Below are 26225 nucleotides of genomic sequence, written 5' to 3'. Positions count from 1 at the left end.
TGTGTTAAACTATGAACCGTGTGTTATGCATGCATGCAGGAAGACAGCCAAAAGAAAAGGGAAATAAGTATAGATCAAAAAGATAGGCACACCATGGGTCTTATGACTTTAGCGAGGAAACAACATAAATTGGTATATTTTTATACCATTTTTCCTTCTATATCTTTCTCACTAGGATCATGTAAACAATATTCATTCAATTCTTAATTGGATGTGTTTTTTTTTTCTAGCAACAACTAGATGTTGAAAAAAAGCCATCATCCTTGGCACTCATGTACAAAGAAAGTCGTAAAAGGAAAGCAGACAAGAAATACAAAACATCTTATGAGCCCACCCAAAGTAACATTGTAAGTCCTGTTGTCTGCATATTTTTTTGAATATGATTATTTGTCTCAAATTAGTTGTTTGATTGTTATATTCCCATTATAGGACAAGATGGAGGAGGTACAAATTCAAAGTGAAATTGATGGAGATGTTGCATATTATGAAGTAATGAATAAACCAAATAACTTTGGCCATAGAAAAAAGCAACCAAGGATATGTTCACTAAGGGGAAAGAGCAACAATCAAATAATTCCCGATGAGTTCTTAAAGTCCTATAAAGACCAAATTGTGAAAGAAACTGTAGCAGAATTAATAAAGACACTCAAGCAAATTGATCCTGAAGTGTTGGATACTTTGACTCGATCACTTGAAAATGTGTCATCCAATCCAGAACTTACAGATCATATTCCCATTGTATACTCTAATGAGCAACAACGAAATGAGGTAAGTTAATGTATAATCTTTTAAATAGCACAAACTCTTATTATTGAATTATTTAATTTTTGTTCTAGTTTTTTGATACATGATGCTTTCACACATAGGATCAAACGGATGAAGATGAAGAATTGGGATAGCAATTGATGATCAACAAGAACTTTCTTTTACTGCTTTTTTGCTACTGCTTCCGCTATTTTGCTGCTGTTTTGATCTGTTTTGCTGCTGTTTCGAGCTATTTTGCTACTGTTTTGCTGCTACTGTTGTCTCTATTGCTGTTTTGCTGCTGCTTTCAGCTGTTTTGCTGCTGTTTTGAGCTGTTTCGCTCCTGTTTCGAGCTGTTTTGCTGCTGTTTCGAGCTATTTTGCTGCTGTTTTGCTGCTATTGCTGTCTCTGTTGCTGTTTTCAGTTGTTTTGCTGTTGTTTCGCGCTGTATTGCTGCTGTTTCGAGCTGTTTTGCTGCTGTTTTGAGCTGTTTTGCTGCTACTGCTGTCTCTATTGCTGTTTTGCTGCTGTTTTGCTGTTGTTTTGCGGCTGAATCTTGCTCATTCGGTTGCCAACTCATGTCTACTACTGCTGGTTGCTGCTAATTCATGTCTGCTATTGCTGGAAGCTTCCACTACTGTTTACTGCTAGTTGCTGCTAAAGACTACTGATGACATTTGTCGTTCTGCTAGCTAGCTGTGTAGCTACTGCTATACGCTGTTATTATTAATGTTTTTTTTTATTGTTATCGTTGTCTTTTTTGAAATTTGGAAGTTTTTTGTTTTTCCTTACTTTTTCCAAGCTAGAGATGGAACTTAATATTTTTTGTGTTTGGATTATTATATTGTTTGGCCAAACATTTTAATTGGTGTTTATGGATTTTTTTTTGTGAGAAATATGAAGTTATTTCAATCCAATTCATATAGTTGTTGTACATATAATTTATGTTTTCTTACATTTTTTTAAAAATATAGTAAATAATAATAATAATAATAATAATAAATAATAATAAATAATAATAATAATAATATTAATAGTATTAATAATAATAATAAATGTTACCTATTAATTTATAAAATATTACAATACTTTGTAAAAAGTGATACATAATGTCGAATAAAGTGCTACTATATGTCAAAACATGATTAAAAAATGTTACCTAATAATCAACAAAGTGTTACATTAGTTCGAAAAAGTGATACATAATGTCGGATAAAGTGATACTATATGATTGAAAAATGTTACTAAAGATAAGTAAGTGTTACAGAAAAAATAAATAGTAACACTTTAGAAATGATACTAATAATGTTAAAAGTGATACATAAAAGGATTTATAATAACACTTTTAAAAGTGTTACCTAATGTTACCCAAAGTGTTACATAAGACCTTTGGTAACATGGTATATCACCCAATAAAGTGTTACCTATTGTCTATAATAACACTTTTACCACTTTGTGTAACACTTTTAGGGTGTTACCTAAGGTTAATTATGTACTAGTGAAACAAATGAAAATAACAAAGGAAAAGAATAACAACCAAAAAGGGAAAAGATAATTGTAACATTTCACTTGGATAATTTTTTTTGAAAAGACGCTACATTGAAATTTGAAAGCCAAATTTTTTTAAAAAAAAATTTAAATAAGGAAAAAAAGAAAAAGAAAAAAAAAAGGATGATATGGCACTCTATATTTCTTTTAAAGATAGTAGTATTGATTTGTAGAACTTGTCTTTAATGTAAGACTCGAGATCAAACCCCAACTAGGCTGCTAGTTCATTTTTAGCCCCTTTTGCATTCATCTTTTCACCAGTTTTCTTTTCTTGAAATTTGCCTTTTCATTTTTTTTCTTAATGATCATAAATTATGGTTATAATAGGGAACTATGATAAGACCATTTAATTACCTATATTATCTTATGTTTAAATATGTCAAAAATTCAAACTCGGCTACAAGATTTTTTTTTTTTAAATCTACCATTGTTCAAGTACTAGCAAGGTATCATCGGAGGAGGAAGAATTAATATGTGATGTTGGATATTTTTAGTAAGTATTTTGGATTTTTGAGTTCTAAAACTTTAATTATTTAACTAACTACTCGTTTAAGTATATAATTTTTTTTTCTAACATTTTGGTCAAACAATACAATGTCCATTTGTCCCCTCCATTTTGAAATTTTCTGGCTCCGCCACTGAATACTCCGTGTTATATTAGTGTTCACGATGTGCATTGTCCACTTGTATAAAACTTTTTTATTTCATTATTTGTGTTTCTCGGATCATGGCGGATCCACACATCACATGTATATGAATTAATTCATTTTGATAAAAGCATAGAGATCTAACACTTAATTAGCATAATGTGTTACTCCTTTCATTAATATATGAATTTAGGATTGAACATATTTTGATCGTGTGAAGTGAACTCTCTCGCTCTTAGTGACAACTTTGAGTAATCGTTTACAGACAAGAAAAAGATGAAAGTCTACGCTTGTCCCAATTAAACTTGGGATAGATGTTCGAGAATAAGCCACGGAGATTGATTCGTAAAACTTGAAACATAATTTAATTTAAGTTTGGCGTTAACAACATTAATCAATTGTGAAATCAAAATCATTTTGAAAATGTTGGATATCGGGAAAACTCCTCAATCTGGAGTGTGTACCATTGATCAAATATATAGAGTTTACAACGCTAGGATAAGGACTCCTAGATACGATAAACATACAAAATATACATTAAATATATCATATACTTGTGACAAATATTATCCTAAATATAATATCTATCACACCTCCGCAGTCGTAGCGGGAGGAGGTCGTACGCTAAGAGTGGATCGAAATTCCAGAAATAATTCCCGCGGTAGGCCTTTAGTGAAAATGTCTGCGAGCTGATATCTAGTAGGAACATGGAGAACCCGAACTTGTTCCAATGCAACCTTTTCTCGAACAAAATGAATATCCATCTCCACATGTTTGGTGCGTTGGTGCTGTATGGGGTTGCCTGAAAGGTAGATAGCACTGACATTATCACAATAAACAATAGTAACCTGCCGTAGAGGACAATGTAACTCTAGGAGAAGATTACGGAGCCAACACGCCTCAGAGACAACATTTGCGACGCCTCGATATTCTGCTTCTGCACTCGACTTGGATAAAGTATGTTGACGTTTAGATGACCAGGATACGAGGTTGTCCCCAAGGTAACAACAGTAGCCCGATGTGGAACGTCGGGTGTCGGGACAACCTCCCCAGTCAGCGTCAGTGTCAGTAATCAGTCGATGTGAAACAGTAGGATATAAATGTAGACCATGATCAATGGTACCCTGAACATAACGCAGAATGTGTTCCAATGCCTCATAATGAGGTTCCTGGGGATCATGCATAAAAAGACACACCTGTTGCACCGCATAGGAAATATCTGGCCTGGTAAAAGTGAGGTACTGAAGAGCAACTGCTAAACTGCGATACAAAGTAGGATCCCGAAATGGTGGCCCTGCATCTGCACTAAGTTTGGACTTAGTGTCAACTGGAGTGGCGGCAGGATTACAAGAGGCCATCCCTGCACGCTTTAAAATCTCCTGTGCATACTTTTCCTGTGAAAGTAGCATATAAGAAGGTTTTCGGGTTACAACAATACCCAAAAAATAACTCAGAGACCCAAATCAGACATGGGAAACTCAATTTGTAACTGAGAGATGATCCATGTGCGCAACCTGTCAGATGAGGTAGCTAAAAGAATATCATCAACATATAAGAGCAAATATGCCATATCATCACCTTGCCAGAAAGTAAATAGAGAAGTGTCACTTTTAGTAATGACAAAGCCCAATTTAATAAGAAAACTGGCAAAGCGTTGGTACCAAGCTTTGGGAGCTTGTTTCAAACCATAAAGAGCCTTGTGCAGCCGACAAACATGAGAGGGTGCCCTCCGATCAACAAAACCTGGAGGTTGATGCATGTAAACAGTTTCCTGCAAATCACCATGTAAAAAGGCATTTTTGACATCTAATTGATGAATCGACCACTTTTTAGCCAATGCAAAACTCAGAACAGTTCGAATAGTGGCCGGTTTAACTACCGGGCTGAACGTCTCATCACAGTCCACACCAATTTCCTGCGACCTGCCATCACATACAAGACGAGCTTTGTGCATTTCAAGGTCATCATTAGACTTGTATTTATGTTTAAATAGCCACATACAATTAACAACATTCACCCCCGCAGGTCTAGGCACCAAATCCCATGTCCCTGTTTTAATTAAAGCACCATACTCATCATTCATCGCCGCATTCCAATTTTGATCATTTAAAGCTTGTTTATATGATTTTGGAAGAGGTGATTTAATGTGAGGGGGTCCCGATTTTTGAATGGTGAGGTTGCAATATTTCGGGTTTGGCTTAAATATGCCCCGCTGACTGCGGGTTATAGGAGGGGACGGAGGTGGTGGCCGAGTAGGTTATAGGGGAGGAATGTCACGCATAGGTGGTGGGGAATAGGTAGGTGGAGAGGATGGGTTGGTTGTGTTTGGAGATAACGGGGAGCTGAGGTGGGGCAGACTGAGCTGGCCCAAAAGTGGTGATGGGGGGCTCACTGATTGGGCCGCTGAGGATCCAGTGCGTGCTGGCCCAACAGGCAAGGGAAAGGGGTGAGCTGACGGGTTTGGGCAGGGGAGGGAGATGGGGAAGTTGGGCCAAGTGAGGGCTGACGAGGTTGGGCCAGAGGAGTGAGAGGGTTGGGTTGATAAGGAGCTGGGCCTGCTGGTTGTAGTTTATTTCAGAGGTAGGGATGAGAAAGAAGAGGGGATTGGTCATCATACCCAAGGAACTCATAATCCTGTAATTTGAAAGGAGCTAAATTTTGATATGGAAAGGTAGACTCGTCGAACACCACATGACGGGAAATAATAATTTTATTAGTTGAAAGATCAAGACACTTGTAACCACGATGATTAGAGGGGTATCCTAAAAAAACACAAGGGGTAGATTTAGGAGCAAAGCTTGTGAGGAGCCATGGCAGCCAAGTTTGGGAAACATTGACATCCAAAAACCCGAAGATGGTCATAAGATGGGTTAGTGCGGAAGAGAGCTTGTGCCAGGGTCAAGTTATTTAAGGACTTGGTTGAAAAATATTTAAGAGATATGTAGCGGACTCTAAGGCATGAACCCAATAAGAGGGGGGTAGGGATGCATGGAATAGTAAAGTGCGATTGACATTGTTAATAGTGCGGATCATTCTTTCAGCTTTACCATTTTGGGAAGAAGTGTGAGGGCATGAGAATCTAAAAACCATACCATTTTCTAGACAAAATTTTTTAAAAGGGTCATTGTCGAATTCTCGACCATGTCACTTTAAAAGGATTTTATAGGCCGTTCAAACTGAGTTAAAACATATTGTCTAAATATGAGAAAGCTTTGGCAGGCTTGAGATTTAGATGCTAAAGGAATAGCCCAAACATAATGAGTAAAATCATCAAGAAGCACTAGGTAATATTTGTGACCATTACTACTACGAATAGGAGATGTCCACAAATCGACATGTATAATATCAAAAGCACAATAAGTATTACTATTCGAAAGACGAAAAGGAAGTCTAACATGTTTCCCTAATTGACAAGAAATGCAAACATTGGAGTCTAGCTCCTTATTATAACTAATAAAATTATTATTTTTAAGGTAGCTTATAGAAGCTGTTCCCGGGTGTCCTAGGCGTCGTGCCAAGTGGTAGGAGCGACAGTGGTGAGGGACGTGGCAAGGCATGTGCTTGGATAAGTAGTAGTGATAGGATAGAGATCCCCCGAACTATTGCATCGGGTGATTACCCTCCCCATTCGAAGGTCCTTCACAGAAAAACCATTAGGGTCAATAGAAACCAAATTGTCAGAGGTAAATTTACGGACTGAAATAAGGTTTTTAATAATTTGAGGGGCAAGGAGGACATCTTTAAGGGCAAGAGATTTATTTGGGAATTTATAATGACCATAACCAGTAATTGGAATGCGATGACCATTTCCTACTAAAATATGATTATTAGTGCTTAATTGAAACAAGGGAAGAAGATTACCGGAAGTATGGGTCATGTGAGAAGTAGCTCCCGAATCCATATACCATCCAATATCCGGTGGGGACAATCCAGGTGTTGAGGAAGCACTACCGAGCTCCGTTGGGGTCATGGGTTGACCGTACATAGGAGAACCACTGTAATAAGCTTGCTGATGTTGAGTTTGTGCACTAGGCCTTTGCTGAACATGGCCCATAGTTGGAAAGGGGGCTGGTGGAGTTGCCCATTGAGGCCAATGATACTGCTGATTGGGCCAAGTGCCCTGTTGGGCCCAACCTTGACCAATCGGTCCAGAAGGTTGCTGAGAAGTAGGGGCTTGCGAGGGTTGGGATTGTTGCTGCTGTCCACCCCGAGCCTGGCCTCCTTGACCACCACGCCCCTGGCTGCGCCCCCTGCCTCGACCGGCCTTACCCCCGTCGCGCCCACGACCTCTGCCACCACGTCCTCCGCCGGGTGCAGCTGGTTGTTGTTGGGCGGATTCGGATGATGCGGAGCTTTGTTGCTGTGCAAAAAAGGATGAAGGGGGGTTGCTGTGATCGGTGTTGCGCCGCGATTCTTCGAGAAGAAGACGAGAACGGGCCGTATTAAAAGAGGGCAGTGGGTTAGCTTGGGCAATCATAGTTTCAACGGTGTCATTATCCGTTTTATTAAGATCGGCGACGAGACGGAGCACCAATTTCTGATCAGAGATGGGCTGGGCGACGTTCGCTAATTGGTCATAAATGCTCTTAAGCTGCTGGCAGAACGCGGTGACATTAGGGTAGGCGTCAAGATGAATTGCGTTCAGTTGAGTTTCAAGGTACACCGCCCGCGTACTCTTGTTATCCTGAAATATGTCCTTGATACGGTCCCAAGTCTGTTGAGCAGTAGACTTACGACCAAGAATAGTCTCAAGAAGATCCTTCGATATGGTGCCGTAGATCCATTGTTTGACGATCGCGTCAAGTCGATTCCATAAAGTTTCAGAAATATTGGAAGGACGAGGTGTTTTGGGGTCAATGTGATCTAAAACATCATATGCACAAACATGATTTTCAAACAATTCTACCCAGCTTGAATATTGAACCTTCTCATAGTCTAGGGTCAGTGGGATTTAATTCTTGATGTTCGTTACTGTGAGGGTAGGATAAAACTCAGGGGATGAAGGTGGCGGTGGTGACGAATTGTCGTCATCCTTAGCCATTGATGTGAGGCGGTGATAGAATTAGGGGAAAAAGCGGAAGCAGAAAAATTAAAAAATTGGATCTAAAACCTAAAGCTGTGATACCATGTTGGATATCGGGAAAACTCCTCAATCTGGAGTGTGTACCAGTGATCAAATATATAGAGTTTACAACGCTAGGATAACGACGCCTAGATACGATAAACATACAAAATATACATTAAATATATCCTATACTTGTGACAAATATTATCCTAAATATAAAATCTATCAGAAAACTTAACAAGGAGCTAGTTCGGATAAGGGAGTAACGACTAACAAGTAGCTAGCAAGTGAGTTAATTCGATATTGCTGTCTTTGTCGTCGTCATAGTTGAGTTGACCTGCTTTTAAGATATAAAATTGTCCACTCCATTATTACTCGACAGTCTAGACCCATTTCGAATGTAGTTCAATACAGCGTATAGTACTAGATTATCTCTATTTTGATTGAATAATTCGGAAAAATGAATGAAGCCATAGTTTCATAATGGTACAAGTCAAGGTATGTAGTCCAAATTTGACCCGTAAACATTATTTTAGGGTTTGGTTTGATATTTGATATTTGTCATTTTAGTAGGAATAACTTTTGTATATATTCGGTGTACAATAATTTACTGTACATCAAGAGTCACTTTTTATCAAATTTAAGGTCACTTTTATAATTTTTTGGGTAATTTTTATCAATAATGTATAAATATTTCGTAACTTTTAAAATTTAGGGTCACTTTTATAATTTTTTGGGTAATTTTTATCAATAATGTATAAATATTTCGTAACTTTTATTTATGTCAGGGTAACTTTTATTCATATTAGAGATAACTTTTGCTCATTTATTTAAAAGTTTGTCTTTAAGTAGAGTTGAGTAATGTTTATTACTTTTTAAATAATACGAAATGAGTTTGAATATATATTTTAAAACGAGTTAAAAGGTCGGTTGTAGATGATTTTTGGAAAAGAGTTGAAGTTTGTTACAAAGTAATATAGTAATCAAATGACTATTCTATATCATACTACAATTTACATGTTAACTTTACAATTAACTTATTAACTATTTTAAAATACTATTTGAATTATTGGTCAAAAGCTAATTGTTACTTGAAGTGCTACAATTGGAAATAAGGAATACTTCTGTATACACCCGTTTTTCAGTAATTTACTGTATATCGGGTACACTTTTGTCGGATTTAGTGTCACTTTTGTTAAATTTAGTGTCACTTTTGTCAAATTTATCAATGAAGCATAAAAAACTCTTATATATGTCAGAGTAACTTTTGTGTGTTTTAGTGTAACTTTTACACATTTTATTGTAACTTTATAACGGATGTTCAGTAATTTACTGAACATCCGTTTTATTTAAAAGTTTGACCGGAAATAATTGCATCGTCCAATCAAGTATCACATATATCAAGTATTAAGGCATTAAGTTAACCTTTAAAAATAGGAGTATGAATTATGTTGGGTATATATAAATATTTTTTGTTAGTATGAATTTGTGAGTAGGTAAATGAGAATAATTACATTGAAAGTTAGTATGTACCAGGACAAATGTGAAAAAAAAACGTAGATAATTAATAAAAAAGTAATTGAAATGTAACTAACAAAGGAAAACGCCCAAAATGTGAAACGTAATCATCTTTCAAATTAGCGGAGGGAGTACACGTTTAACATAAAACAAATACATGATTAATTGATTAGCAACTATAAATACCCCTCTTAATCATGCATTTTATTCTCACACCACCCTTCGTAATTTCGAGTACATTATTAGCCTCAAAAATGCCGACACTTCCAAAACTACCTCTGCTTGTATCTTTTACTATCCTCCTCTCTTCCCTCACACTCAACAACGCAGATACTCCACCATGCAACGCCCAAGACCAAGCCATCTTAATTAAAATTCGCGATCATTTCGGAGGCATCAACGGTCCACTTTCTGACTGGGAAACCAACTCAGACTGCTGTCTTGGTTTCAGTTACGTCGGATGCAGCAGAAAACCCGGCAGTGAATACGGCGGAGTCACTGGCGTAACATTCAGCCATAACATCAGCCTCTCCGGCACCATACCTTCAGACTTCGGCAACCTGCCTTTTCTCGATCGCCTTGATATTGGCCAGAACAGCTAACCGGCCCAATTCCTAGTGAGATCTTCAAGCTGAAGAAACTCCAAGTAGTTGATTTATCCGCCAATCAGCTGTCTGGGCCTATTCCGTCGTCTGTAACTTCGTCGCCGTCTCTTACACAGTTGAACCTCGCAAATAACAAGCTTACCGGGTCTATACCGCCGATCCCAAAGACGTTGAAGAGCTTAGATGTGAGTAACAATCAGCTTTGCGGATCCATACCTAGTGGTTTGACGAAGTTTGGAGCTTCAAGCTTTGGTAATAATAAATGTCTATGTGGTCCTCCTTTGGCTGTAAAATGCAAGTAAAAATTTGATGTAATGCTGTTAAAATATAAGGAATAAAAGTTTTTTTTCTTTTTCTTTGACATAATTTTTGAATTTATTCAATCTTCCATGATATACAGTATATTAATTAATTCTGTATTTTAATCATTATCTTAAAGTAACGAATTTTTAGTTGAATTAGTCATTTAATAATTCTAATTGTTTGAATTTACTTACTAATTTATACCTAAGGGATGGCTCAATTAATAATAGACTTGCCTAAGATTATATATAGAGGATTAGGGTTTGAATCTTGCATTGTATGAGGGTATTTATCTAGCTTATGCTCCTCTTACATACCTTACGATGCTTATAAATTCTTAAATGTATCTGGTTCACACTAATTTATTGTGAACTATCAACATTAGAGACAATATGATTGTTTTGTTAATAAAAAATATCACTATTCTTTCCAAAAAAAAAAAAAAGTCGCTATATTAATATAAAGGTTATTATATTTGAAATAAAAGTTAGTGTGACATTAAAAGCTATAAAAGGTTAAGTTTTTTAATGAATTTTTTAATATTATGGTCAATAAATAAAGACCACTATGTTAAAATTAGGTCACTATTCAACATAGTGTCGTACTTTAATTTCATTATAACATTAAAGGTCACACAAGACGTAAAAAGGTTATTGTGCTAAAAATAAGCTAACTATATTAAAATTAGGGGTCACTATGTTGAATATAATGTCAGTTATGTATGTATAAACCTTAGGTCCACAATAATTTATTGTGAACTAGGTTCACAATAATATTATTGTGGACTAGGTTCACGCAAGATTTTCTGGCTACTTTTAATTATCTAGCTTGCAATAAAACTGGATTAAAAAAAAAAGCGTGAGAATTCAAGCATGTCCAAGACCCTTCTTACTTAAAAAAATTGATTTGAACTTACTTTAGCTTATTAATTATATATATATTTTTGTTTGACTAATTAGCTATAAGAATGACAATGAAATGGATAACAACATAGAAAGGGCAATGAAAGATGTGCTGATAAAATAGGAATAGGTAAGAATAATACGTGGATGGTAATGATAACATTAAGGAAATGAGGCTAGATGTGTTAAGATTGCACTAGAAGCTGCTCTAATTCTTGCAACAATCCGTAGGATATGATTAATGTTCAAACTACTCCTCTATGGGGCTGTATCCCATCACATAACTTATTTCATGATCAAACATAATCAAAAGCATTGACAAAAAGTAACATTAATGTCTACTAATTCCCTCAAGGGACTAGGGTTTCTCTCTTGGGAGGGTATTTTTTTTTACCTTCATTACTAGGTTTTTTATTGTATTTTGAAATTTTTTCCTTCACCCTTCTCCTTTTTTTCTCCTTTTCTTTCATATCTTTTCTTCTTGATCTCAGTTGCAATATTTGTAGAGGCTTCCATTGATATTATTATCGGTGGTAATCTTTAAAAACTTTTTTTATTGCTTAAATAGTGGTTATCCTGATATGTTCACTTTCTTTGTTATTTCTTCCGCCAAGGATTAGAGATCTAGAGTTTCATAATTTCTGTAAGTATTTATAGGACCACATGAGTATTTTCACCCAGATGAATATGCATATGTGGATTTTAAGCCGAATTAGTGCTAACTCACAGATTAAATTGCTCCAAATGAAGTTTTTAATTAAGGTGATCGTTGATCGAATTTTAGCCGAAATAGTGCTAACTCACCTATTAAACTCTAAAAAAGCTACGCAACAAGGAAATATATATTAGGGGATCCATTGCATACTTCAAAGAGTGTAATGGAATTATCTTCTTTAGCTTAGTCATTATCGAATTGTGCGGCTAGCTATCTTTCTTGGACTAAGTAGCAACACGTATAAACGTATTAGGAAGAACGTCGTTGTAGTGTTCTAGTAGGCGTTTCAAGTGGATAGACTAAACTATTATGATGATTGTAGAAAGAAAAACAACTTGGACGGTTTCAGTCGGATTCATCCATTGACATAAAGTTGCTAGTTTAGAACTATAAACTAATCAAAGATAAGCAATCAATTTATTTCCTATCCAAACCATACATAATCATAAGGAAAATAGATGTCATAACCGAAATTATAATTAGGATATAATTAAGAGAAGATATTGCGTCAGTCCGAAATAAAGAAATGCGGATTGAATCCTCTATTGGATGAGTGATAACCTCTATTGACTGAGTGATATCCTTTATTAGCTATATGATATCCTTTATTGGTTGGATGATATTTCTATTGCCTGGATGATATCCTCTATTGATTGGATGATATCCTCTATTAGCTGGATGATATTATGTAGCTAATAGAAGATATCATCCAATCATGATATCATATAGCCAATAGAGGATATCATCCAGTCAATAAAAGATATCATAAATGATATCATATAGCCAATAGAGAATATCATCCAACTATGATATCATATAACCAATAGAGGATATCATCCAGCCATTAGAAATATCATCAGTCAGTAAAGGATATGTATAAGTTATTACATCTTTAATGGATATCCAATTACATCTTTGCCATTCTAAACAAAATGCAGTATTTTAATCATATATATATATATATGTCATTTCAAAATACCAAGTAAATGTTACTCCCTCCATCCCTAAATTACATTCCTATTTTTAGCATTTATTCCTGACATAATAAAGATAAGGAGAAATGTAATTTTGGGATGGGGGGATTAAACCATATTTATTTTAGAGAAATTTCGATTGGTATACCTATAATTTTGGCTTTTCTTAATGGTACACCTTTACTTTCTCATTAAGTTTTCTCAAAGGCACACCTTTACTTTGTTGTGATTAATCCTGTTAAATAAATTATAAATTAAAAACTAATGACATCAATTTGACCTATTTAAAACTCCCTCCTGCCAACATTTTGTCGTCTTTTCTTTAGTTAGTAATAAATAAACAAGAATGACATATAGGAGAAACACAAACCAAATCAAACCATTTATCAATCCATTCCGTATGATGATACAAATTGAAAAATACATATTATTAAGAAAAGCTTTCTAGGTTTGTTTGATAGGCTATCAAGCTTCAACAATTAAACCATTATAAAGTTATGCTACACCTTACAATATATTCGCGGTAGCACCATTAAAATACACTAGAATTACTTGCAAGGAGCCAAGGGAGCACCACAAAGACAATGGTTGTGAATAAAAGAGGACTGATCAAACTTATCAAACGCCCCTCCGGTAGGAATCCGACCGCACAAATGGTTGTAACTCACGTTCAAGAATGATAAATGAGGCAATTCTGCCAACTTAGGAGGAATGTTTCCATATATCTTGTTATGGTTCAAATTAATACTAGTAAAACCCGAACCAAACTCCAACTTACTCATATTAAACTCCAATAAATTCCTTGCTAAATGAATTCGCGATATGTTGTTTGATTTAAACATGAATGAAAGATCACCGGTAAGTTGGTTACGCGAAAAATCTAACACAAATGCTTGCCCAAACGAGTATGGGATTGGACCAGACAAATTATTGTGTGATAAATATATAGAAATGTTACTATTTTCAAAAGAGATGAAACTGTCCGGGATTGGACCGGAGAGTTGGTTCCGGTCCAAGTGTAGCGCGTATAGGTTGGGTAGTAAGGCAAGCCCTGCTGGGATAGAACCCGAAAACTTGTTAAAAGAAAGGTCTAAGAATTTTAGCTTCTTAAGTTGGCTCAAATACGAGGGAATTGGACCGGATAAATTATTCCAATCTAACCGGAGATATTTAATGTTTAAGAGATTTGTAATTTCCATTGGGATGTTGCCTATAATGTTAGGTTGTTTTCTTATGTGAAGTGTTTTAAGGTACGGGAGGTTACCAATGGCGGATGATATATGACCCGAAAGCTCACCTTTCGAAAGGGAAAGCTCGATAACTCGATGAGTGGATGGATCACACTTGACACCTTCCCAATCCTTGCAACAATCGGTGTCACCTGAACCCCAGTAGTGAGATGCATTGCCAAAGTAATATCGGCTGAATTCCAAGAGCGCGGCCTTATCATTCGCGTTGCATAGGGGTTTAGAGGCGTGAGAAGAGGTAGTAAGGATGGTGTAAAGGAAGAATGTTAAGTAAAGTTGTAGGGTGATCTTGGAGATCTTCATTTTGGTGTAGAGAGGAATTAATGTTGTAAACGAAGGTATATTTTTGTAGTAATTTATAATCATAATATGTAGGCTAAGGGATGATGTATGAACCAACAAAAAAGAAGGGAATTAAAGGGCAAGAGTGTGATTGTTCCTAGTATTACGACAGGACTATCTTTCAATGAATGAGAAAAGAAATATTTGTTTCAATATCAAATGGGTGGAATTTTAAAGTAGATGTAAAAATGTAGTATTATTATAAGTTATAACTATAAAGTATAAGTTAATATCACGAGAAGTTTTATAAACTGACTCAAAGTTGATTTTGTAATTTGGGTGATAAATAACGACACAATTTTATTTTATTGTTCTATTTCTTAATTATTGACTTGTTAGCTCCTCCTTAGCAACAAAATAAAATTATGTAGGTTTTTTCTTCTGATAACTAAAATTAAAAACATGATATTTAATATTTACATCATATAGCTAACTTCACTTGGGTGTTACTAAGTAAAACAGGTGGATGATGTGTTAGCCTAGCTATTTTGAAGTTAGTTAAGTCATTGGAGTGACATGCTAAGCATTTTTTTTGGGGGAAGAAACTTTCAAATGAATAAACTAATCATTCATGTAAATCAAATTAGTGATACAATTTCACCAAATTCTCCTTCTAGAATTGCACTAAAGGCAATTAGGCAATTCTAGAGCAAACTTTTTGAATTTCTTACTCACAAAACTCTATATTCATTTGCCAAATGAACTAATGTAATTTAAACTATTCCCTCTGTTATATATTTTTTGTAAGACAAATTTGAACAAAGTGGAAAAAAACAATATGAAATTGTTGTAAAATTACAGAAATCAAGACAAAACATATTATTGTGGAAAATGTACAAGGATTTTAGCCTCTTCCATAAATACATAAATGTACCATTCTTTCAAGAGTAATTATAGCAACCATTCTTAGTTAAAATTCTAGAATTTGTTTCTCATCACATATTAACATCTTGCAAGGGGGTAACAAAATATTAACAAGACATTCATTATTGCGGACCAAATCAGAAGTGTCAAACCGTATCAACCGTCCGCTAGTAGGGAGGTGGCCGCACATATTGTTGTTACTAACGTCGATAAACTTGGGCTGCAACAGCCCGAGTCGTTTCGGATATGATCCATAGATTTCATTGTCAGCTATGTCAAGAGACCTTAATCCCTTGGGCAAGTCTATATTGGTGAAATCAAACTTGAACTTGTTTTGTCTTAGTGAGATTCTTTGAAGAGGTTTATCCTTAGCAAACAAAAATGATGCATCTCCATTAAATTGGTTGTAGGACAAATCTATGACTGTGAAATTCCCTTGGCCCAAATCTAGGGATAGTGCCAGATAATTTGTTGTTCAACAATGTTAGAGAAAGATTAGTCTTGAATGATCCAAAACTCTCAGGAATGGAACCAGTTAGCAAGTTGCTGCAAAATTGCAAATAAAATTTGAAGCAAGGGTTAGCAATAAGTAGCAACACTACTACTCTACTACTCATATGATTAAGTGCATTATGTGAGAGGGGGTATGTACATAATATGTGGGTCATGTGTCTTAGAAAAAAATTGTTAAGTGCAACAAAACCAAAGAATTAGAACGCCCAAGCCCATAAGGCCTGAAGGGCCATAACTTGGCCCAATTATATGAATAATCCATTGATCTATTTATTTATTTTCGTCAAACCAAATGACTTTTTTTTCAAACCAAAATGACTAATTGATACTTCGAGCATGTTCTCATTGATTGAAATGAGTTAAACTGAATTGAACTTATTTAAAGGGAAGGAAATTAGAAGCTGAACCGAACTGAACTTATTAGAACTAAACTTATTAGAGCTGAACTGAACTGAAATGAAAATAATCATATAAGAACAGACCCTTCGTATATACAATTTGGTTAAGTACTTTTTTTGCTCCTTCTATCTGCTACAGCTACTTTTATTTAAACAATTGTAAAGGAAAAAAAAAAGAGTATAGAGCCATATGCAATTATTTATATACTAAAAAAATAAATAAAAAAAAAAAAACGTATATCACTAAGAATTAAGGAAACACAATGCCAATAACATGGACCACTACTCCATTATAGTAAGCTAGCATCCACTTGTGCTAGTGACTCCTAAATTGAAATCATTTCTCATTAGTTTCTTAACACTTTTTACTTATGTCAGTGTATTGAATATTCAACTATAAACATTATTCTCTCTACCCTTTAAAGATTGCATTATATAACTATTTACAGTATCATATAAACATCATACAAATTGATATTTTTAAAACAAACATTGAAACCAATTTAAAATTTCCATACAAGTTATGAGAATTTAATTTAAGTTGTTAGCATACTAACCTGAACAGTGCAAGCCTAGTGATATTTGGGAGGAGCGACAAGGATGATGGTATAGTCCCAGTAAAGTAATTTAGATGGAGACCAAGTAAATGCAAACTCTTGAACTCCGGCCCCCAGAAATCGGGGATCGGCCCGGTGAGGTTGTTGCAGCAAAGATGAAGGCACTCAAGCCTAGTGAGTTTGCTCAAACGTAAAGGAATCGAGCCAGTCAGGTTATCTTGAAAGTTGATACTCAATTTCCTAAGAAAGGGAAGATCACCTAACATCGGCGGGATTTGGCCTGATATGCAGTTGACAGCGTTTGCTCCGATTCTGAAGACAGTAACACGGCCTGGGTTAGCATCATTGTCATCACATTTGATACCGGACCAAGAACAGCAGTCGGTATTAGGCATCCATGACGCGAAACATGAGGCGTTATGGAAGTGATTCTTGATTTGTAGTAGAACTTTTTGATCATTTGGGTGACATATTGAAGGGGATTCTAAGGATTTACACGAGGAGAAGAACAATAGAAGAATGCAAAAACAGAGAAATGAGGTTTTTGGTAGGGTATAGTTCATGGTTTTTGATTGTGAAAGTTGAAACATATGAATTGTTTTGAAGCCAATTCAATTGCATAGGATAAATCTAAGCTAGCCAATTATAAAAATTGAATCAGTGGTTGAACATGTGTTGTGCAACTACCTTGTGCAAGTAGCATAGATTGAAACAAGCTAAGAATAAGTCACAGCTAGTTGCTTTAATAAATCTTTTTTTTTTTTTTGGGTGGGGGGAGGGGTGTCATGTTTGAAAGCACAAACTTTTTATATGCTTAAGAGGGGGAGGGGTGGGTTTGATGTTTTGGTTATGTTTGCCATTAGTTAAAATTAAGTAGACTAAATAATAATAAAAATATTAAAATTTAATAGCAAGTACATCAAATGAAATTTATAACAATGTAATCAAGGACTTAAATTGATAAGTATCTTACTTACCATCAAAATTCAAGGATTTGAAAATTTTCTATGTAATCTTTATCATTCTTATTACTATATCTTTTTTTTACCAGTAAACCAATAATATATGAAGTATATAAAAAAAATAAATTATTTTTAATTTCTCCATAGATTAGGTTTTGATCTTACAAGAAGACAAACCTAATCTCCATTGAAAAAAAAAATCATCATTAGTAAAATATATAAAAATAAAATAAAACTAAAAAAACTTCACATTAATGTTTATTTATTAAAATTTTACATATTAATGCTACTAAAATGGTAGTTAATTATTCGAACAGTCATCGTTGACTTTTATTTTCCAGCGTTGACCACATCACGTTCCAATTAAAAAAAAAGGAGAGAAAGGGTGAATTAAAAGTCACGTGATTAGCACGTGATGTGGTCAACGCCGAAAAATGAAAGTCAACGGTGACTTCCCGACCAATGGTATTCTCTTACAACATTTACCCTTTTATAAGGTAGTTTCTTACAACATTTTTTTAGGAAATTTTAGAAAATAACACCACAAAAAAAACACAAATTTTGTTTATAACACCACAAAAAAATAAATTTTGATTATAACACCACAAGAAAACACCAAAATTTGATTTAACCACCACTTAACGGATTCTTGGATGGAATCCATTAGTGGGGCCCATAATTGACACATGTCAATAGCCTATAGGTTTAATAAAGATGAAATAATAAAAAGAAAAAAAATCCCTTAACACAGCTAGCCCCACCACCGACGCCACCTTGCTTCAGCCGTCGACACTATAACCCAGGCCGCCGCCGACACCCATCTCCCCAACCAAAACCACCCCACGGCGCCGAATATCGCCTTCCCCCATCCTGAAAACCACTCACGCCGCTGAACTCATACCACCAAACGTCCAAACCCGAAAACCACCCCACGGCGCCGAACTCCTACATCACGCCACCAACAGCTACCTTAGCTACATCACCACCATCGTCGCCGAAATCTTCTTCCTTACCTAGAGCTTTCGTCGAAAATCGAAATCCCAACCCACATTACCCAAAAACCTCCCTCACCTGAACCCTAACTCGTTTCAAGAAATCAAATTGAATCGGGGCTGGGCTGAGCTAGGTACGGTGTTTAAGGGTCAAGGTGGTGCTCGTTCAGGTGGTCGGTCAAGGGTGGTCAGCTGGGGGAACCAGCAGCGGCGGTGGGGGCAAGTGGAATGGCGCCGGTGGTGAGTGCGGTGGCTGGGTTAGGATTTTTCTTTTTCTTTTTTTTTTAATTTTTTATTTTTATCAAGTATATACTTGACACGTATACTAAGTGGGACCTACTAACGGTTTTTTGGATGACGTTAGTAAGAGGTGGTGAAATCAATTTTTTTGGTTTTTTGGTGGTGTTATAATCAAAATTTTAAATTTTGTGGTGTTATAATCAAAATATGGGTTTTTTCCTGGTGTTATTTTCTAAAATTTCCTTTTTTTTTTATTAAGTAGTTTCTCGCGAAAAAAGTGCTTTATAAGGTAGTTTTTCACAAAATGTCCTAATTAAAATGATCAAAAAGCATCAACACTAAAAAATTCCACAATGGTGTAATTTTTCACATATTTTCTCCCTAGTTCATCAATTTTTCAAATGTAAAACTAGTATGTGGCCCAAGCTATTTTAAAAAATAGGAAAATTTGTCTGGAAAGGACATATATGTTCACTATTTTGTCCGAAAGAATCTTATATATTTAAAGTGGTATAAAAAGATTTTATAAGTTTATTTTGTTATTTGGGGGTATCTTGAGGTCGGAATCCGGCAATAATTGAATTTTATCTCCAATGTTGACTTTCACGTGACCTTAAAAATTAACCCTCCTTTTCTTTCTTTTTTTTTTTCACGATTTTCCTCTAATTTTTATGGGCCTTTAAACCTTTTCATATTCAATTTTTTTCCTAAACCCATCAGGGGCCAAGCCCCATTAAGCCTCTTCAATGATCCGCCCCTGGCTAAGATTGTAAAAAGCTAGTGTAATTTATATTCATGAGTTTTTCTCAATTGGTATCTAACTAAAGTTTATTTTGTATAACTCTAGTTTCTATTTTGTGTGTGGGAAAATTACATATGTCCAATTTAAATTAGTCATTGACAAAGCAAAACTAGTGTTAGGGTTTAATGATTAGGGTTAAGGTTAATTAGGTATTAAAGTTTATGGTTAGGGTTTAAGGTTTACACTACTAAAATATATATGGGCAAATAACAACATATTTTCTACGACAGCTAGCTAGCAGAATTATTGAAAATTTTTAATTAGGATTTTGGGTTAAGGGTTTCGATAGGATTAGGGTTTAAGGCTTATGGTTTTGATTTTAGGCTTTAAGATTTAGGGTTAGGGTTAAGGGTTTGGGATTGAGGATTTAGGGTTATGGTTTAGAGTTTAAGGTTTTAAGGTTAAAGGTTAGATGTATGATTTAGGGTTTAGGGTTAGGGTTTAAGGATTTAGGGTTTAGGTTTAGGGTTGTATTTAGTTATTTAAATTACCATTTTGCCCTTCGTAATTTATTTTCAAACGACCAATAATAAAATTTTATATAATTATTTTTTTAATAAGACTAAATAATTGAAATTTTATTTGTCCAAAACAAAAAGTTGTCAAAACCATAGTAACGCCGTACAAAAAGTAAAGGACATAAAAAATAAAAAATGAAAACCCTATTTAAATTCTGATTTGAAAACAAAAGTAGTGGGTGTATTGAAAACTAAATCATCATTCTGAAATTAAAAATAAATAAATGTATTAAATGTTTTTTTTTCTTCAAAAAAAAGGATTTTGGTGAAACTGGAGAATTCTCGAAACAGAAATTTCTTTAGAAAAAAAAAGATAAAATTGTTATTAGGAAATTTTGATTTATACCACCTCTAAAAAAACGACTTATTTGCTTTTACCATATACATAAAAAAAAGTTTTATTTTACCACCAACAAAATTTCCAAAAATAAGATTTTACCACCAACTAACGTATTCCGTCCATGAATCCGTTAGTAAGGCCCACCATCTTGACATTTTTTTTTCATCTTCCCCGATCTTCCCTATCAACCAAGCGAGAACGAAATCAACTTAACCCGGAAGGTCGGAATTTGTGTGGGGCTAAGGTGGAGTCGAAATTTGGTGTGGGTTTGGGAGGTGGTCGGAATTAAGTGGTGGCTAGGGTTTTAGGAGTGTGAAACTTGGTGGTGGCTAGGGTTTTAAAAGTGATCGGAATTAGGGTTTTAAAAGTGGTTGGAATTTGGTGTCTTGGGTTTTGAGGTCGAAAATCGGAGGAAAGGGGGTCGAAATTTGGTGGTGGTGGCTAGAGCGTTGTGCAGTGCGGTGGCTGCGTTGTGGCGAATTGGTGATGGCCGGTGCGGTGGCTGCTGGTGAATTGGTGGTGGGTTGGCAGCAGTCTGGCGGTGGGGCTAATAATCAGTCCGACAATGGGGATAGTAGTAGGTCCGGCAGTGGGCTGGTAGTTGGCCTAGCGGTGGCCCGTTGGTTGATGGCTGGTTTTATAAAAAAATAATTATTTTTTTTATTATTTTAACCAATAATATGGTGACACGTGTACAAGATAGACCCCATTAACAGATTTATAGACGGAATTCGTTAGTTAGAGGTGATTGGTGATAAAAGCCAACTTTTATTTTTGTATACGGTGGCAAAATAAAACTTTATATATATATATATATATATATATATATATATATATATATATATATATATATATATATATATATATATATATATGTAGGTGGTAAAAGCAAATAAGTCATATTTTGGAGGTGGCAAAAGTAAAAAATTCCTTGTTATTATTAACATATAATGAATTATTAGAATTGTTTGTTCTTGATCCGCAATCACAGTTAAAAAAAAAAACAGTATATATTGAAAAATTTAGAATAAATAAATAAACAAACAAACAAATAAAATTTTAAAAGAGGGATGTACGCACCAATCACCATTTTTATCGTTGTGAATGACTCTGAAAGAATTCCATACACTTCGAAAAAGCTTTAATTTTATGATTTTGTAATTTATTTTTGGAGGAAAAGAAGAAGAAATAGCAGAGGGTTTATGCGGAGTAACAGAGGAATTAAGAGGAGATGAAAAAAACAGGGGAAAGTAATATAGCCGTTGTGGGTTTATTTCAATCAGAGAAATTATGAAACAAATTTAAGGGCTGAAGATTTGAGCTATAGATTGTAGTGTGGATTGCCTTTGAGTGAGTTTGGGCCGATTGTTGAGGGCTGAACAATGTAGTGTGTTGTGGCATTTGTGGGCTTATTTCAAATGAAACCCTAAATAAGGGATGATGTCTTCCTTTAGTTTGGTGATTACATATTGGTTTTTATTAATTTTTTTTTTCGGTCAAAATAGTGGTTTTGTACTTTTTGTTATGTTAATTGTTTTGTATTTGATTTCCTCAAAAAAAAAAAAAAAAAAAAAATAATAATAATAATAGTTTTGTATTTGATCTTTGTGGGTGCTGTATATATAACTTGGCCGTACAAAATCATGTATACTAATTCATCTTCAACCTTGATTATCATATAAATGTAAACCTTCATATGACGTGCCAATGATTAAATCTTATCTTATCCTCAATCTTCTTAGGCATGTTTTGCAATTACATGGCTAACAACACAAATACAATTTAGAACTCATTCGAAATACCTAAAAAAAAAAAGAATAGCTTTAGCCAACTTCCAAACGATAGCTTGTTACAAGCTTAAGTCTTAGCTTGTTTAAGTCTCATAATTTTATTTTATCACATGAATTACTTGCAAGGAGGTAACGGAGCACCACAGAGACACTTGTTGTGGGAGAAACGAAAGGGCTCAAACCGCTTTAATCGACGGCCAGTAGGGATCCGGCCACACAGCTGGTTGTAGCTCACATCAATGAACTGTAAGGGCAGCTGGCCTAGTCGTTTCGGAAGTGAACCATATATCTTGTTGCGAGTCATGTCAATGCCCTTCAATCCTCGGGGCAAGTCCACATTTGTAAAATCAAACTTGAACTTATTATTCCTAAGTACAATAGTGCCCAAAGGTTTATCTCTTGCGAATAGAAACGACACATCCCCCGTGAATTTGTTATCGGACACGTCTAAGATCGTCAAGTTTGCGTGGCCTAACGACCGTGGGATAGTTCCTGATAATTTGTTGCCCCATACTTGGAGAGTTAGAGCACTCTTGAATGATCCAAAGCTCTTTGGAATTGTACCAATAAGTTTGTTTCTGCAAATATTGTTACATTAATTTATGAATCAGTAAATGTATTATAAAATGATTAATACTACCTCCGTTACAGGTTATGTGCAACGATTTGACATAAAGCAGAGAGGAAAAATGTCTAATCGTTGCACATAACCTGTAGCGGAGGTAATATAATTTAAATTTCTAAACAAATATTTTACATATTAAGAAAGTTATGTAATTCTAATAAGGAAATTTTGACAATTACCACCTTCTGTTATGCCCATTTTAGCAATTACCACCTTCTATTTTTTTTTAAATTACCACCTTCTACTTTCAAAAAATCAAAAGTTACCACCTTCTTGCCTCCCAACTACCACATGACGTCATTTTGGGCCCATTCTTTCCCTTCCCTCACATTTCTCATTCCTTTTTGGATTCTCATCTCCCCTTTCACTTTATTCCCCCAAACCACCAATAATTGTTCGTCAATTTTGATTTGGAGGAGTGAATTGAAGTGTTTTTGAGTGTTTGGGGAAAAAAGTGATAGGGGGGATGAGAATCGAGTTAGAAATGAGAAATGTGAGGGAAATAGGGAGGAAAGGGAAAGAGTGAGCCCAAAATGACGCCATGTGGTAGTTGGGAGGCAAGAAGGTGGTAACTTTTGATTTTTTGAAAATAGAAGGTGGTAATTTTCAAAAAAAAAAAAAATAGAAGGTTGTAATTGCTAAAATGGACTAAACAGAATGTGGTAATTGTCAAAATTTTCTTTTAATAAGTAACATAATTAGTAATGTCTTAGTTGTGGTACAAAACCTGAAGCCCATGTTTACATCATTGCCTTTTGTGACTTTTATAATGCTAAATTTTAATAAATTGATAATATTATGATGCATTTCCAAAATTCCAACCATATTTACCAAAATGAATGCTTTAAAAAAAATAAAAAAAATAAAAATTAGCTTTTATAGTTTGACATTACAACTAGATGTGAGCAAAAACACAAACCTGAAGATATCGAGCTCAAATAAGTTCGGGAGAGTAGACAAAGAGGACGGGATTTTGCCAGTAAAGCGATTATCAGATAAATCAACAAGCTGAAGGCTCATAATCTGGCTCAAGAAATCTGGAATAGGCCCGGTGAGCTTGTTCGAGCTAAGATCGAGTACTTCAACCTTAGTGAGCTTAGTGATGGCTTTAGGAATCGGACCAGTTAAGTTAGGCAACTGAAAGAATCGAAGTGACATGAGGTATGGAAGATCTCCAACCATTGGTGGGATGTGGCCGATAACGTCACTTCCGTAAGCAACGGTGAGAGACGTAACACGGCCCGGGTTGGTATCGTCGTTGCAACTTATGTCATTCCAGTTACAGCAATCTATTTTGGGGTTCCATTCTGAGAAGGTTGGTCCATTGTGGAAGTAGTTCTTGATTTGTAAGAGGACTTTTAGGTCATTTGGATTGCAATGTGTAGTAGATTGTGAAGGTTTGAGAAATAAAAAGAAGAAGATAAAATAAACTAGAAGTGATATTTTTGGTAGGGCTTCCATTGTTTTGTTGTTTGATGATAATGGTAGAGAATTAGAGATAGGCTTGCTTTAATTACCAACCTTATATTCACTATTTATAGTCGTCCTTGTAGATGTTAATTGGGTTTTTTTTTTTTTTTTTCGGTTTTTATTTTATGTGCTTAGCTTAAATTTTAGTACCCTAACGTTATTCAATGTAATTGTATTTTTTACTACTCAACATTAAAAACTATGGAGTATCAGTTACTTCTACCGTTTTTTAATAGTTGTAACAATTTAACTTTTATATTATTTATGTGTTTCACTTTGACCAATGTGTGGTTCCTGCAGGCGAATGCACGATCTGCATGGTGCATCCCTTCCAAAAAAAAGCGGAAAGAACATTGTATAGAAATGTAAAGAACATTTAATTAAAGTGAAAAGAACATGTTATATAATTGTAAAGAACATTATATAAAAATGTAAAGAACAATCAATTAAAGTGAAAAGAACATGTTATAGAATGTTAAATAATGTTATTTATCTTCACGTTCTTTGATTGTTAGTATAATGTACTTTTATTTATGACATAATGTTAATTGTTTATTTTGAAATGTTTTTTGAATTTTGTCTTTAGATTATGGTGGTTGAATAAAAATAATGTTAATTACATTAAATTATCATTATAGGTGATCAAAAATTCGGGTTGTGTCGGGCCTTAACATAATATCTCGTGCCCAAACTCGAAAAATATAGCGGGCTTTTCAGGCTTTTTTCGGTTAGGTTTGGATTTTTAACTAAAAAATACATTTTTAGGCTTGCCCAAACCCGCCTTATTTTCGGGTTGGGCTGAAGTTGACCATCTATAATTATCATGTTCTTTATTAATATTACAGATGTTCTTTAGATATATATAAAGAATATAAAGTTTGATTTTTTTTATTTTTTTATTTTTTTTTTACAAAATAGCTATATGTTCTTTACAAAACAGTTATATGTCCATTACAATACAATTATATGTGATGTTCTTTATAAAATAGCTAGATATTCTTTATAAAATAACTGTATATTCTTTACTGAACAATTAAATTAAATGTTCATTCTGCCTTTTTTAAAAAGAAAACGGATGCACGGAGCATTGTGCATCCGCCTTCATGGTAAAAATTTCACACTTTGACTAGCTTTGACGGTTTATACCTAAGTAAAAATATAGTAATCTTATTAGATTCATTTCGACTTATACAATTTTAATATCAAATGTTTATAATTTTTACCTATGGAGAATTAAATACTACCTCCGTTACACAAAAGGTTATGTGTTTTATGTCAAATCGTTGCACATAACCTGTAACGGAGGTACTATATTCACGATTGAAAACATGTATCGGCAAGCGTAAAAAAAAAAGTGTTCCAACTATTAAAAAGCATATCGTAACCTAAGTAGGATTAATTAATTTTAAAGTTAAAAGTAAAAGTGAAAGGTTAATTACCAAAGAGTTTACCAAAGAAAAAGTGTATCATCTAATTCATCACGTATATCTGGCTTATTAAATATTAACTGAAGTCAAAACAAAATTATTATAAATTCAATGTTA

At 34.6% G+C, this 26225-nt stretch overlaps 4 protein-coding genes and 2 pseudogenes across 4 annotated transcripts; 1 reads left to right on the top strand and 5 right to left on the bottom strand.

Moving 5' to 3' along the window:
* Nucleotides 1-3526: 3526 nt before the first annotated feature.
* Nucleotides 3527-4348, bottom strand: LOC110691341 (uncharacterized mitochondrial protein AtMg00810-like). Its single transcript, XM_021868260.1, has one exon. The coding sequence runs from the start codon at nt 4346-4348 to the stop codon at nt 3527-3529; it is 822 nt and encodes a 273-aa protein (XP_021723952.1).
* A 2093-nt stretch (nt 4349-6441) lies between these two features.
* LOC110691340 lies at nt 6442-7980 on the bottom strand. Its single transcript, XM_021868258.1, has 2 exons — nt 7912-7980; nt 6442-7863 (listed from the first exon to the last, which is right to left on the bottom strand). The coding sequence occupies exons 1-2, from the start codon at nt 7978-7980 to the stop codon at nt 6442-6444; spliced, it is 1491 nt and encodes a 496-aa protein (XP_021723950.1).
* A 1502-nt stretch (nt 7981-9482) lies between these two features.
* On the top strand, nt 9483-10492 carry LOC110691412 (annotated as a pseudogene).
* Nucleotides 10493-13375: 2883 nt separating this feature from the next.
* Nucleotides 13376-14676, bottom strand: LOC110691410 (polygalacturonase inhibitor-like). Its single transcript, XM_021868336.1, has one exon. It carries the CDS (start codon nt 14632-14634, stop codon nt 13570-13572), a length of 1065 nt encoding a protein of 354 aa, XP_021724028.1. The 5' UTR covers nt 14635-14676; the 3' UTR covers nt 13376-13569.
* Nucleotides 14677-15414: 738 nt separating this feature from the next.
* On the bottom strand, nt 15415-20093 carry LOC110691408 (annotated as a pseudogene).
* A 2357-nt stretch (nt 20094-22450) lies between these two features.
* Nucleotides 22451-25037, bottom strand: LOC110691411 (polygalacturonase inhibitor 1-like). The gene is made up of 2 exons (XM_021868337.1): nt 24131-25037; nt 22451-23164 (listed from the first exon to the last, which is right to left on the bottom strand). Exons 1-2 carry the CDS (start codon nt 24670-24672, stop codon nt 22702-22704), a joined length of 1005 nt encoding a protein of 334 aa, XP_021724029.1. The 5' UTR covers nt 24673-25037; the 3' UTR covers nt 22451-22701.
* Nucleotides 25038-26225: the final 1188 nt, after the last annotated feature.

This window comes from Chenopodium quinoa, unplaced genomic scaffold (assembly GCF_001683475.1).
Source record: "Chenopodium quinoa cultivar QQ74 unplaced genomic scaffold, ASM168347v1, whole genome shotgun sequence".
In the NCBI taxonomy this organism is placed as follows: Eukaryota; Viridiplantae; Streptophyta; class Magnoliopsida; order Caryophyllales; family Amaranthaceae; genus Chenopodium; species Chenopodium quinoa.
This window is presented reverse-complemented; position numbering and strand designations above follow the sequence as displayed.